At 44.9% G+C, this 14,274-nt stretch overlaps 1 protein-coding gene across 15 annotated transcripts in view; it reads left to right on the top strand.

Annotated features, from left to right (window-relative positions):
- The window catches only part of ESR1 (estrogen receptor 1), a 458,483-nt gene that overhangs the window by 387,506 nt on the left and 56,703 nt on the right, over positions 1 to 14,274 (top strand). For 9 of the 15 annotated variants that reach the window (XM_008007598.3, XM_073022340.1, XM_073022341.1 and 6 more), the window contains 2 exons: positions 5,189 to 5,372; positions 9,458 to 13,226. The exons of 1 other annotated variant lie outside the window; for it this stretch is intronic. In XM_008007598.3, coding sequence (XP_008005789.1) covers positions 5,189 to 5,372; positions 9,458 to 9,692 — 419 coding nt within the window. In that variant the 3' untranslated portion in view covers positions 9,693 to 13,226. Of the gene's footprint in view, positions 1 to 5,188; positions 5,373 to 6,619; positions 13,227 to 14,274 lie in introns of those variants that run through there. 5 more of the 15 variants (XM_038000576.2, XM_073022351.1, XM_038000577.2 and 2 more) reach the window with 3 other exon arrangements.

Genomic DNA, 14,274 nt, shown 5'->3' with positions numbered 1-14,274 from the left:
AATTTATTTTAAAACATATAGGAGGCAATAACAATATTTCATTGATGTGTACTATTTTATAATTGTTGGCTCTAATTTTATTTAGTAGAGTCTTACAGTTCCTCTCTACATATTTACATCCATTTGTATTGTTTTTGTAATACCTGTTCAACTGCGCTGAAATCATTTCAATTAAATGCATGGTCGAAAAGCTGACATAATATATTCAATTGCAAAACTAAATAAAGTGAATAAACTAATAATTTGGAGAAAATATATTCCATTTAAACTTCCTTCTCTATAACCAATTAATATACTGGAACTTTTGGGCACAGCCATGTGAAAGCTTTTCAAAACTTTTCACTACTTTTTTTTTATTTTTATTTTTTTTTGAGATGGAGTCTCACTCTGTCACCCAGGCTGGAGTGCAGTGGTGCGATCTCGGCTCACTGCAACCTCCACCTCCCGGGTGCAAGCGATTCTCCTGCCTCAGCCTCCCGAGTAGTTGGGATTACAGGCGCCTGACACCATGCGTAACTAAGTTTTGTATTTTTAGTAGAGACAGGATTTCACCATGTTGGCCGGGCTGGTCTTGAACCCCTCACCTCAAGTGATCCGCCTGCCTCGGCCTCCCAGAGTGCTGGGGTTACAGGCATGAGCCACTGCATCCAGCCACTCTAGATTTTTATTTGTAGTAGATTTAGTTCCGTAGGGCATTTGAGAGGCGTAGGAACTGGAACAAATCCTTCACTGTTAGGGACTGTTTTGCACATTGTAGGACATCCAGTACAGTCCCTTCCAAGAAGTGGCAACAGCAGCCTCAGGCTGTCCAAACACCCTGTTAGGGACAGTGCCACTCCCAGAACCACAAAAGAACCACAATCATAGGAGAAGCATACAACAAAGTGTTTATCGGACGGTCAGCTTCGGTGGCACTTTTGAGCAAGCACGCTATTTGGTTGTAGAATGAGTCCCCAGCGGGGCACCCGAAAGGCTGATGTGTGACTCATCCCTAGGACCTCTCTGTGAGTGCTAAAAGCTCCTCCTTCTCCAAGCTGAGTGGCAGCTTTCTGGTCCAGACTACTTAAACTGTGACTTGAGGAATTTTCTTCACTTTTTCCTTTGAGTCATTCTGTTTTGGATCAAGCTGCAATAGAATGAAGGACTCTCTCAGGGTCTGCTATCACATCCTTCCTTCGGGAACATAAAGAAAATCTGGCCTGGCTTGAAGAGTTTGTCCTCAAGCATCTGGTAAGCCATAGGCATCAGCATCTCCTACTTCTCCAGGGACATTTAGATGCGCCCCCCATCTCCATGGAGGCCATGGCAAGGGGACCTCTGGTTGTACTAGAGCTTCCTTCTGGGCACAGCCACACTGCACGGGTACTGCAGTGTACGACACACCTCCTCCAGCTTTCGGAAGACTCTGTTATCTAGAAAAGTGCTGAGAAATGGAGAACGGGGTTCCTCTGGGGTGGAGATGGAAAGAGGAAAAAGAAGAGAGAATGTCCTAGCAAAATGAGAGAAGGTGAGAGACAGCAGAATTGAGAGTGAGGGAGAGAGCAAGAGACTAAATTGCGATGTCTTGTACATAGGGGTATCCTCGTGGCTTCGCTCCCCTTTCGTTTGTACCACTCAGTTTCCCCAGACTCTTCCTAGATATCTCCTTATTGGCTATAAGATTCAGGATGCCTAGAAGCTCAGATTTGCTGGCAGCACCTTAAGACTGGATAATGACATATAGATTTTGTTTGTTTGTTTCCATCATTGGGATTTGGAGCAATCTCTGGAGTTGCAAAAGCCTACCTTGTTGCAAGACTATTTCTGTGGGTCCATGCTGTCTGCTCACTTGCTCTGTGCTGCTGGGCACAGTGGTGTGGCTATCCAGGGTGGGAGAGACCACCTGGGATATGGAAACTACCAGCAGCCCTGTTTTGCTCTTGCTTATTGGCAGTGGTTGCCAAAGCACATGAAGCATTCTGGGAATCTGAATTTCTGTTGTTTCTCCCAAATGGCCCCGGAAGGGCAACAGGCAGCAAACATGGGTGACATTTTGCCAGAAAAGTCCAGAAAGAAGATGGCTTCTGTTGTCAACTATTGGCATTTCAACAGGACCCTATTTTTATTTCTCAATATATTTGCACAGCTAGGAAGCATCTGCTGACAAGGATGAGATGATAAGCTGTATTGATGCCAAAACAGGACTAGAAAAACAGGCTTGTTCTGCAAATGGCCTGCATCCTGAGAGTCCGTGTTAAGAACATTCTCTCTCTGCAGGCAATATCTGCTCTTAAAACATTAACACTTGAAAGGAAGTAAGGCTTGGAATCCTTAGCATAGTCATGCACATACTGGGTTCTCGATAAGTGCATCTGGATGAAGGAAGCCACACGCACCTTAAGGAGGATGGAACACTGGCAGCCCAAGAAAAAAGTCACTCCCCAGAGACTGAGTGCCGTGTCTTTGACCTCCATTGGCAAGGTCATGGTGAAATGCTGGCTCTCGGCGTTGCTGAGGTCCCAGCACAGTGTGCTTTCTCGCCGTGGAAACAATAACAAGAGAAGTGATGCACACGTGTCACCTTTCCAGGCAGGGACATCCAAGCTGTTTGAGTCTCCATTCTGTGGTTTCCTTCAACAAGAAAGGGATTATTGGAGAATGAGACCGGCATCCTGGGTGGGAACAGAAAAGGAAATTGGTAGAAAGTACATCATCCAAGTTGGTCTAACTCGGTTCTGTGGCTTGGGTGGGTTCCTAGGATATCCAGCTGGAGGCAGGGGCTCTAGGGGATGTGAGGCTGCATTGTGTATGATGTCACAGAGTACTGTGAGAGGCAGAGACAAGGGGAGGTAAACTGAGGCCCTCCTAGCCCTAATCCCCCAGCTCACACCCTCTGTTATCTGCCGCCTCCAGGCCAACACCACGGCCGTGGGACATTTGCCTATTTTTCTGATAGACACATTCTTTCTCTACCAGCAGCCCACATGGAACATAAGTGAAGTAATTCAGCAATTTCCTTCTTAACCTGCTGTCTCTCTGCTGCTTACTTCTTCTGTGCTGTTTGCTTTAGATCGAAGTGCCCCAGGGTACCAAAAGCTACATTATCCTATTCAACTGCGTGGAAACCAAGATCCCGACCATTCTGGTTTTGTTGTTATTGTTATGTTAGTTTTAAACCTTAGCCATTTTCCATTCTGGGCAATTACAACTCTGTTTACTATGAGTTCCTCTGTGTAGATGTTTCTCCCATTTCCAACCTACAAACTGCTACGTGAGCAGTAACTTGTCACCATGTTTTCCGTGTAAAGTCAGGGATGGATAAACTTGGGAGCCTTTAGCTCTTGAAGGTGATGATGAGCAAAGGGAGAGGAGAGGAGAAGGAATATGTTTGTGAGATGGTCAGTGGGCTGAATAGTGGGATGACCAAAAAGTGTTGCTATAAATACACATAATCTGGGAAAATAAAAAAAAAACAAACACTGTCATCTGCTCCCTGCAAAGCGGTGTGATTAGGCAGGATGGAGCTTATTTCTGCAATGTTAGAAAATGCATCCTTGTAGTCCCCCAAAAGCCTGTTCCATCCTGCCCATCTCTTGTTCTCAATACTTCTCAGTCCACTGTCACTCATTTTCTTCCTGTCCTTGGGTTGAGGTCTCAACTTCTTGTAATATAATTTTTTCAGTTACAAGCGACAGAAATCCAACTCTGACTATCTTAAGCTAAAAGGGGATTCACTGATACACTGTTAGGAAGGAGATATGAAAGCTCAAAGGTCAAGTGAAAAAAATGTAAGAACTAAGAACTTGGCCAGGTGCAGTGGCTCACGCCTGCAATCCCAGCACTTTGGGAGGCCAAGGTGGGTGGATCACGAGGTCAGGAGTTCAAGACCAGCCTGCCAAAGATGGTGAAGCCCCGTCTCTACTAAAAATACAAAAATTAGCTGGGTATGGTGGCAGGCACCTGTAATTCCAGCTACTTGGGAGGCTGAGGCAGAGAACTGTTTAAACCCCGGAGGCAGAGGTTGCAGTGAGTCGAGATTGTGCCACTGCATTCTAGCCTGGGTGACAAAGTGAGACTCTGTCTCAAAGAAAAGAAAAAGAAAAAACTAAGACCTTGTGACTACTACCTGGATATCTCTCTCTCTCTCTCTCTCTTTCACCCCCACACTATCACCTCTGCTTGTCGTCAGTAGGAATTCCATGTGCTGGGAAGAGGGCCATTCAGAGCCCTGTATTCTCATCCTCCCAGTTTAGCAATGCTAGAGGAAAGAACGTTTGTCTCACAACCTCACATACAATCTCAGAAATAGGCTCTTATTTTCTGGCTCGAGGCTAATGCTGTCCAGAAACACCAGGTGCCGTGATGGTCTCACTTTCTGTCCTGGATCTGTCTGTGGGGCCCAGAGAGCAGGATCTATTTCAGAAAATAGGCAAGAGAGAAAAAACTTACGTGGCCATAAAAAACAGTGGTTTTCAAGGTAACCTATACCCATCCACATCCTAAACTTTTGTGCTGAGGCTTAGTGCTTAGACTTCAAACTTGATCTAAAGGGCAACCTTGATTAAAAGTGCTTAGACTTCAGACTTGATCTAAAACAGAAATCCTACTTGGAAACATCACCTTCCAATCACTTAGCCAATCGCTCATCACTCTCTGTCTCTGAATCTCACCACGAGTTTCACACATCTCCCGAGAGAGCATCTCCTTTATCATTACCACCTGTGGAGTCAGCAGATTGGGTTTCATCTAAGCTCTGCCTGCCTACTGTCCGAGTTCCCTAGCAGGTTAGTGACTTTAGTGACTTTCTCTGCCCTTTAGTTTCTTGATGTGAAAAGGAACAACAGTGGCTGCTCACAGGGTTGTCAATTACACGGTCAATTATATTACATGGACAATTCATGTTGGTGTCAGACCTGTCTGAGAAAAGATGGCCCATGTTACCATGACAGGCCCCAAGGCCAACAGCCCCTTTCTGGGTCATGGCTCACATAAAGGGGCCCCCTTTGGTTTGCTGGTGCTCTGAAACTTGCATATGCCTTAGGAATTTTACATTGTAACTCGGTTTCAAATGGGTCTGGAGCATCCCCAATGCTAGACTACTGTGCTGGGGAAGGCCACTGGCTCATTATTACATCCCAAGAACACTCTGGGTCTCCTAGACCTCATCCTCTTTGAGCTTCTCTCTCTCACTCTCTCTCTGCACATTCAGGAGTGTACACATTTCTGTCCAGCACCCTGAAGTCTCTGGAAGAGAAGGACCATATCCACCGAGTCCTGGACAAGATCACAGACACTTTGATCCACCTGATGGCCAAGGCAGGCCTGACCCTGCAGCAGCAGCACCGGCGGCTGGCCCAGCTCCTCCTCATCCTCTCCCACATCAGGCACATGAGGTGAGGCATCTGTGGGCTTCCTACAGGAGAGACATAAAGAAAACACGCCCCCAAACCTATGTGACAGCTGGCCAGGAAGGACTGGTGCCTGCATATGGAGAGCGCACTTGTGAGAGTTCCTGGCACAGGATAAGCATAAATGCTATGGGAGGACAGGAGAGATACGTTTTAAATCTGCATGGGTCGCAGGGCAAGTGTCAGAAAAGGCATAGAGGAAGCGATCCTTATGCTTGGTTTAAAGCATGTGCTTTGGGGCAGGGGTTTAGAGATTGGGTGCAGTGTGCAAATAGGAGGAGGGGGCCAATCAAGAGAAGCCTGTGAGCGTACACATCCCCTGAAGACACTGGGCACATCTGTTATGGTCCCCGTGCACATCTGGATATCCTAAATGATAGACCCTGGGGCCAGATGCCTCACGGAGAGTCAATGTTGATTCCTTCATACCTGTTGAACCCCTTCTTGTCACCCCCACTGCCATTACCCTAGTCTAAGCCACCATCATTTTCTGTTGGACTTCTGGGCCAGTCACTGAACATGTATGCCTGCCTGTAATCTAGATCCTTTCTAGATCATTCTCCATGATGTGTCCAGAGTGATCATTCTAGAAGCAAATCTGATGTCATCCTCCTGCTTAAAACCCTTCAGTGGCTTCTCATTGCTTTTAGATAAAATATAAACCCTTTCACTTTGTTTTTATTACTCCTTATGATTCAGCCCTTACTTAGCTTACGAGGACTTCCTCATGTCTGAGCTCTAGCCATAATAGCTGACTGTTGGATGAGTCATCTGGGGGAGGTTCTTCTTCAGGCTGCAGCTTGGCGGGCAGCCCTCCTGACCTCAGCTGGGCTCACTCACACATCTGGGAGGCAGCTGCCTGAGGCCAGGGTGACTCTGCTCTGTGCCTCATGTCTCCTATCCTCCTTGTACCCACATGTTAGCTGGGACATGTTCTCATAGCAACTGCAGAGGCATGAGAAAGCGATCCTGTTTGGGCAAGTGCATTTTACTATTTTCTTTCACTCATGTCCACTGACATTTCATTGGCCAAGCAAGCATGTGAGGAGTCCAGAGTCAAAGACGGACATGCTGCCAGGGGCATGAATATTTCTGAGCAATAATCTAACCTGTCATAGCTCAGATCTCACTCCTTGAAGGAAGCATCTCCTAACCCTTAAGACGTAGTTGGAACTTATACTCTGTTCTTCCCTATGGTTACTGCCCATTTTACTATTTTTCTGCCCATTTAGATTGACAACTCTGTGAGCCATGGCTTGCTTACCCAATATCACCTAGCACGGTGCAGAGCACATAGTAAGTACTCAACAAATGTTTTCTGTAAGAGCTAAGGAAGGATATCAGCAGAGAAAATAGAGTCTTTCTATCCCAAAAGGTGAAAGTGGCCTCATTTCCATTCCATCGTCCTGCAATTTGGCCAAAAGCTTAGTGGATACCATTCTCATGAGCAGACCTTATCTGCAGGGAAGAGATGGGGAGACTGCTGGGTTATGTATTGCAGACTCCAGCAGGACCACAGCGATGATTCAAAGTGATGACACTAGGACAGGTACTCATGGGTGATGAAGCCTACATGACCTTGGGCTTACACCAGGCCCCTAGGAATGAAAGAGATTCCTTCTCTTAGTGGCTATGAGGGAAGGCCTATGATGTCTTAAGAAGGTTGGATTCTATCATTTTTAAGGGACCTTCAAATCCTGAGACCATGATTCAAATGGCAAGAAGTTTGCTTCATTAAAGTCCCAGGCACCACCCTTTCCGGAGACAACCTTAAAAAATTATTAGCTCCTGGGAAAATAGATGTATCTGATTTTCTTTGCATCCCTCACAGTGCCGTATATGAAGACTTACATATGGTAAAGGCCCACAACATTATTACTGAGTGAGTGAACGAAGAAATGAGGGAATGAATGAATGAAGAAATGACTCATGGCAGGCTTTTCCCTGCCCTGTGAATTCGGCTTCTACTTGGTAATTGCAGTAGGTAAGGTGATTGCAGTCTCTGTTCTCAGGGTTCCCCAAGGATCCCTGTGTCACAGACGGAGGAATCACATCTGCCAGGTAGAGAAGGTGACTGCATTCAGAGTATACATTTCCTGTCTTCCCTGTCTTTTTCTTTCGATGAGTGTTATAGAGAGGGAAGCCGTGAGTGGATCAGATGCCAAAATCCCTGGCTGAGAGAATGACCTTACCCTGGAGGAAAACATCTTAGCTTTGACTCTGAGCTGGGAATGTCAGTGTTGTAGATTCAATGCATTGCGGTTGGGTGTTTCTATTTGTTGAAAGGAATTGCTGAATTTTCAAATCCATTAACTGCTTGTCAGCATTAGCAAGCCTAATTAGTTAATACTAAGTAAATTTGCACTAAATATACAACCCTGGCTGATTTTACTGGCCACGTCTGGCGGAGGGCAGCAGCAAGGTGAAAGTGCTGTAGTTTCTGTTAGAATCGTGTGAAAAGCTGGAGAGAGGTTGCTTCTCTTTCTCTCTCTCTCTCCTGTCTCTCTCTCTCTCTCTCACACACACACACACACACACGATTGTAATAATAATAATATTTTGGTTCCTCACTACAGCCAATCTAAATCACAGAAGTCTATGTTGTTAAGTAAGCTTGGCCTCAGCCATATGTTGCTACTCAGAGAATTCAATATCAGATTTCATCTGACTGTAAATGTGAATCATCAGGTTGCACGAGGAACACAGTGGCAGATCCAGGGGGCATTTAACTTTTATAGCATTTTAAATGGGGGAGAAAAAAAAAAGTAACACTTAAGTAATTTAGACCATGTTGTAGGCCCTGAATAGCTTTGATGTTGTGTTTTCATGGCAGGTCTCCAACTTGAGCTGAATTTTCCCCTACTGAAAATGCAAATTTTTCTAAGACATTCTCTTGGCCCTGCTACTCATGATACATATTTCTATTAAAAGAAATTTCAAACTAGATAATAGTTGTTCTCCTCCCCACCTCCGCCACCAGCAGTGTGGTGGGGCAGCAGAGTTGTGGCTGGTGGAGGAGAGCAGAGGAGGAGAGTAGGGAAAGGAGAATGCCATGTGCCTACATTTCCCTCTGCCCATTTCCCCCCTTGTTTTCCTGAACATGAACTGAGCTCTGGGCACTGTTTTAGGCCTAGCAGGGGGCAGGATAAAGCCTGCTTCTCTAGGAATTCACACTGAGTGTGTGAGTGTGTGCATGTGTGTGTTTGGAGGCGGAGAGAATAAACACAAATAAATAAAAAGGAGAATTTCAGGTAGTGATAAGTATGCTAAGAGAAACAGACCAGTGTGAAACAGGAAGGCTGACACTGCAGAGGCTTGAGGCCGCTGCCACTGGGTAGCGGTAGACCTTTCCGAGGAGGCGGCATTTGAAGACCGGAAGAAGGTGCATCCCAGGAAGTAGGAACAGCAAGTGTGGGTCCCCTAAGTCTTGGGGGGAGCTTAGTTCCTTTAAGGGCAGCACAAAAATCAGTGTGGCTACGGAGAGTGGGTTAGGGGAGACAGGCAGGAAGAGCTTGGAGATGTGGATGGAAGCTGGACCAGTTGGGCCTTGTAGAGCATGGAAAGACATTTAGATTGTATTCTGAGTTAAATGGGAAGTGACGTGAGAGATTTAACAGTGGAGCGTCTTGAACTGCTTTACGCATTTAAAATACCGGCTCCTTCTTGGCTGAATATCTCCTGTTCTCTTTTTAGATGCACTGGCGATCCTATTCGAATGCGTTTAGATCCTTTTGGATGGGAATAGGATCTCATTTGAGGCCTCGGAGGGAGGGCCGTGGAAGTCACCTGCATAGCAAATACCCTGAAAGTGGCTGCAGGGAGAGTGTGAGGGTGGGACCACCCACGTAGGACGTGGAAAATGAAAACCTCACAGCCAGGAGTCCCAGATCAGGGCCTCTGAAAGCCCTCAGCTTTCCCAACTCCCATCCTAAAGTGGGTCTTTAAACAGCAAGAAAGATTGGCTGCCGTGTGTCTTTGGAGTTCCTCTTCCTTCCCCTTCTAGGGCTTTCAGCACTCCTGGGGCTCGGGCTGGCTCTAAAGTGGTCCTCTCTGTGTCTTCCCACCCACAGTAACAAAGGCATGGAGCATCTGTACAGCATGAAGTGCAAGAATGTGGTGCCCCTCTACGACCTGCTGCTGGAGATGCTGGACGCCCACCGCCTACATGCGCCCGCTAGCCGTGGAGGGGCGCCCATGGAGGAGACGGACCAAAGCCGCTTGGCCACCGCGGGCTCTACTTCATCGCATTCCTTGCAAAAGTATTACATCACGGGGGACGCAGAAGGTTTCCCCGCCACAGTCTGAGAGCTCCCCGGCTCCCCCACGGTTCAGATAATCCCTGCTGCATTTTACCCTCATCATGCACCACTTTAGCCAAATTCTGTCTCCTGCATACACTCCGGCATGCATCCACCACCAATGGCTTTCTAGATGAGTGGCCATTCATTTGCTTGCTCAGTTCTTAGTGGCACATCTTCTGTCTTCTGTTGGGAACAGCCAAAGGGATTCCAGGGCGAAATCTTTGTAACAGCTCTCGTTCCCCCTGTGCTATGTTACTAAGCGTGAGGATTCCTGTAGCTCTTCACAGCTGAACTCAGTCTACGGGGTGGGGCTCAGACGACTCTGCATTTAAACTACTTGTAGAGACCCAGGCCTGGAGAGTAGACATTTCACCTCTGATAAGCACTTTTTAAATGGCTTTAAGAATAAGCCACAGCAAAGAATTTAAAGTGGCTCCTTTAATTGGTGACTTGGAGAAAGCTAGGTCAAGGGTTTATTATAGCACCCTCTTGTATTCCTATGGCAATGCATCCTTTTATGAAAGTGGTATACCTTAAAGCTTTTATATGACTGTGGCAGAATATCTGGTGATTGTCAATTCATTTCCCCTATAGGAATACAAGGGGCACGCAGGGAAGGCGGATCCTCTAGTTGGCAAGACTATTTTAACTTGATACACTGCAGCTTCAGATGTGCTGAGAGCTCTGCCTCTGGCTTTCCGGTCATGGGTTCCAGTTCATTCGTGCCTCCCATGGACCTATGGAAAGCAGCAAGTTGATCTTAGTTAAGTCTGCCTATATGAGGGATAAGTTCTTGATTTTTGTTTTTATTTTTGTGTTACAAAAGAAAGCCTTGTCTCCCTGAACTTGCAGTTAGGTCAGCTTCAGGACCTGTTTCGGTGGGTGCTGTACTTGGATCTTCCCGGCGTGTGTGTGCCTTACACAGGGGTGAACTGTTCACGGTGGTGATGCATGATGAGGGTAAAGGGTCGTTGAAAGGAGCAGGGGCCCTAGTGATGCATTTAGCCCTGGGGCATGGAGCTGAACAGCGCTTGTGCAGGATTGTTGTGGCTACTAGAGAACAAGAGGGAAAGTAGGGCAGAAACTGGATACAGTTCTGAGGCACAGCCAGACTTGCTCAGGGTGGCCCTGCCACAGGCTGCAGCTACCTAGGAACATTCCTTGCAGACCCCGCATTGCCCTTTGGGGGTGCCCTGGGATCCCTGGGGTAGTCCAGCTCTTCTTCATTTCCCAGCATGGCCCTGGCTGGAAGCAGCAGCTGTCACAGCTGCCGTAGACAGCTGTGTTCCTACAACTGGCCCAGCAGCCTGGGGCACAGGAGAAGGGTGGGGACCGTTGCTGTCACTACTCAGGCTGACTGGGGCCTGGTCAGATTACATATGCCCTTGGTTGTTTAGAGCTAATCCAAAATCAGGGTTTGGTTTGGGGAAGAAAATCCTCCCCCTTCCTCCCCCACTCCCACCGCCTCCACTCCTGCCAGCTCATTTCCTTCAATTTCCTTTGACTTATAGGCTAAAAAAGAAAGGTTCATTCCAGCCACAGGGCAGCCTTCCCTGGGCCTTTGCTTCTCTAGCACAAGTATGGGTTACTTCTTTTTTCTTAACAAAAAAGAATGTTTGATTTCCTCTGGGTGACCTTATTGTCTATAATTGAAACCCTACTGAGAGGTGATGTCTGTGTTAGCCAATGACCCAGGTGAGCTGCTCAGGCTTCCCTTGGTATGTCTTGTTTGGAAAAGTGGATTTCATTAATTTCTGATTGTCCAGTTAAGTGATCACCAAAGGACTGAGAATCTGGGAGGGAATAAAAAAAAAAAAAAGTTTTTATGTGCACTTAAATTTGGGGACAATTTTATGTATCTGTGTTAAGGATATGTTGAAGAACATAATTCTTTTGTTGCTGTTTGTTTAAGAAGCACCTTAGTTTGTTTAAGAAGCACCTTATATAGTATAATATATATTTTTTTGAAATTACATTGCTTGTTTATCAGACAATTGAATGTAGTAATTCTGTTCTGGATTTAATTTGACTTGGGTTAACATGCAAAAACCAAGGAAAAATATTTAGTTTTTTTTTTTTTTGTATACTTTTCAAGCTACCTTGTCATGTATACAGTCATTTATGCCTAAAGCCTGGTGATTATTCATTTAAATGAAGATCACATTTCATATCAACTTTTGTATCCACAGTAGACAAAATAGCACTAATTCAGATGCCTATTGTTGGATATTGAATGACAGACAATCTTATGTAGCAAAGATTATGCCTGAAAAGGAAAATTATTCAGGGCAGCTAATTTTGCTTTTACCAAAATATCAGTAGTAATATTTTTGGACAGTAGTTAATGGGTCAGTGGGTTCTTTTTAATGTTTATACTTAGATTTTCTTTTAAAAAAATTAAAATAAAACAAAAAAAAATTTCTAGGACTAGATGATGTAATACCAGCTAAAGCCAAACAATTATACAGCGGAAGGTTTTACATTATTCATCCAATGTGTTTGTATTCATGTTAAGATACTACTACATTTGAAATGGGCAGAGAACATCAGTGATTAAAATGTTTGCCCAGGGATCTCCAGCAACTTTGGAAATCTCTTTGTATTCTTACTTGAAGTGCCACTAATGGACAGCAGATATTTTCTGGCTGATGTTGGTATTGGGTGTAGGGACATGACAAAAAAAAACTCTTACCTCTGCTTTCTCCCACTCTGAGGCAAGTTAAAATTTGAAAGATGTGATTTATCTGGGGGCTCAGGTATGGTGGGGAAGTAGATTCAGGAATTTGGGGAATGGCAAATATATGAAGAAAAGTAGTGAAAGTATTTGGAGGAAAATTGTTAATTCTGGCACCTGGAGTGTGCACCAGGGTTCCGTAGTCCACTTCTGCCCTGGAGACCACAAATCAACTGGCTCCATTTACAGCCATTTCTAAAATGGCAGCTTCAATTCTAGAGAAGAAAGAACAACATCAGCAGTAACGTCCATGGAATAGCTAGTGGTCTGTGTTTCTTTTCCCCATTGCCTAGCTTGCCGTAATGATTCTGTAATGCCATCATGCAGCAATTATGAGACTAGGTCATCCAAAGAGAAGACCCTATCAACATAGGTTGTAAAATCTAACCCCTAAGGAAGTGCAGTCTTTGATTTGATTTCCCTAGTAACCTTGCAGATATGTTTAACCACGCCATATCCCATGCCTTTTGGGGGCTGAACAAATAAGGGACTTACTGATAATTTACTTTTGATCACATTAAGGTGTTCTCACCTTGAAACCTGATACATTGAAATGGCCATTGATTTGGGCCATTGGCTTAGAGTACTCCTTCCCCTGCATGACACTGATTACAAATCCTTTCCTATTCCTACTTTCCAATTATGAGATGGACCGTGGGTACTGGGAATGATCACTAACACCATAGTAATGTCTAATATTCACAGGCAGATCTGCTTGGGGAAGCTAGTTATGCGAAAGGCAAATAGAGTCACACAGTAGCTCAAAAGGCAACCATAATTCTGTTTGGTGTAGGTCTTGGGAGCGTGATCTAGATGACTCTGCACCATTCCCAGGTTAATCCCCTGAAAAGTTACTCTCAACTGGAGCAAATGAACTGTGGTCCCAAATATCCATCTTTTCAGTAGCGTTATTATGCTCTGTTTCCAACTGCATTTCCTTTCCAATTGAATTAAAGTGTGGCCTCGTTTTTAGTCATTTCAAATTGTTTTCTAAGTAATTGCTGCCTCTATTATGGCACTTCAATTTTGCACTGTCTTTTGAGATTCAAGAAAAATTTCTATTCTTTTTTTGCATCCAATTGTGCCTGAACTTTTAAAATATGTAAATGCTGCCATGTTCCAAACCCATCGTCAGTGTGTGTGTTTAGAGCTGTGCACCCTAGAAACAACATATTGTCCCATGAGCAGGTGCCTGAGACACAGACCCCTTTGCATTCACAGAGAGGTCATTGGTTATAGAGACTTGAATTAATAAGTGACATTATGCCAGTTTCTGTTCTCTCACAGGTGATAAACAATGCTTTTTGTGCACTTCATACTCTTCAGTGTAGAGCTCTTGTTTTATGGGAAAAGGCTCAAATGCCAAATTGTGTTTGATGGATTAATATGCCCTTTTGCTGATGCATACTATTACTGATGTGACTCGGTTTTGTCGCAGCTTTGCTTTGTTTAATGAAACACACTTGTAAACCTCTTTTGCACTTTGAAAAGGAATCCAGCGGGATGCTCGAGCACCTGTAAACAATTTTCTCAACCTATTTGATGTTCAAATAAAGAATTAAACTAAAGACAAGAAGTTTGTTTTTTGTAAGCTCCTCTTCTTGCTAGCAGTTTGCCACTGATCATCTAAAATCAAGGTGGTTAAACAATCTGTAACACACAGCGAGTGTGAATGCTAAGGCCTCTCCTCACCTCACTCCCTCTGCCCAACACCCTCAGGTGTATCAGGAAGTGTGTGGACACTGTGGTCAGGCAGACCTGGCCTCAATTCTTGGCTTCACCCTTACAAATTTTATGATCATTGGCAGTTGATTTTTCAGAGTTTTGACTTCCTTATCAACAACATGATGAT

The sequence above is a fragment of the Chlorocebus sabaeus genome, chromosome 13 (assembly GCF_047675955.1).
Source record: "Chlorocebus sabaeus isolate Y175 chromosome 13, mChlSab1.0.hap1, whole genome shotgun sequence".
In the NCBI taxonomy this organism is placed as follows: Eukaryota; Metazoa; Chordata; class Mammalia; order Primates; family Cercopithecidae; genus Chlorocebus; species Chlorocebus sabaeus.
Note: the sequence above shows the minus strand (reverse complement) of the source record. Positions and strands in the feature narration are given on the sequence as shown.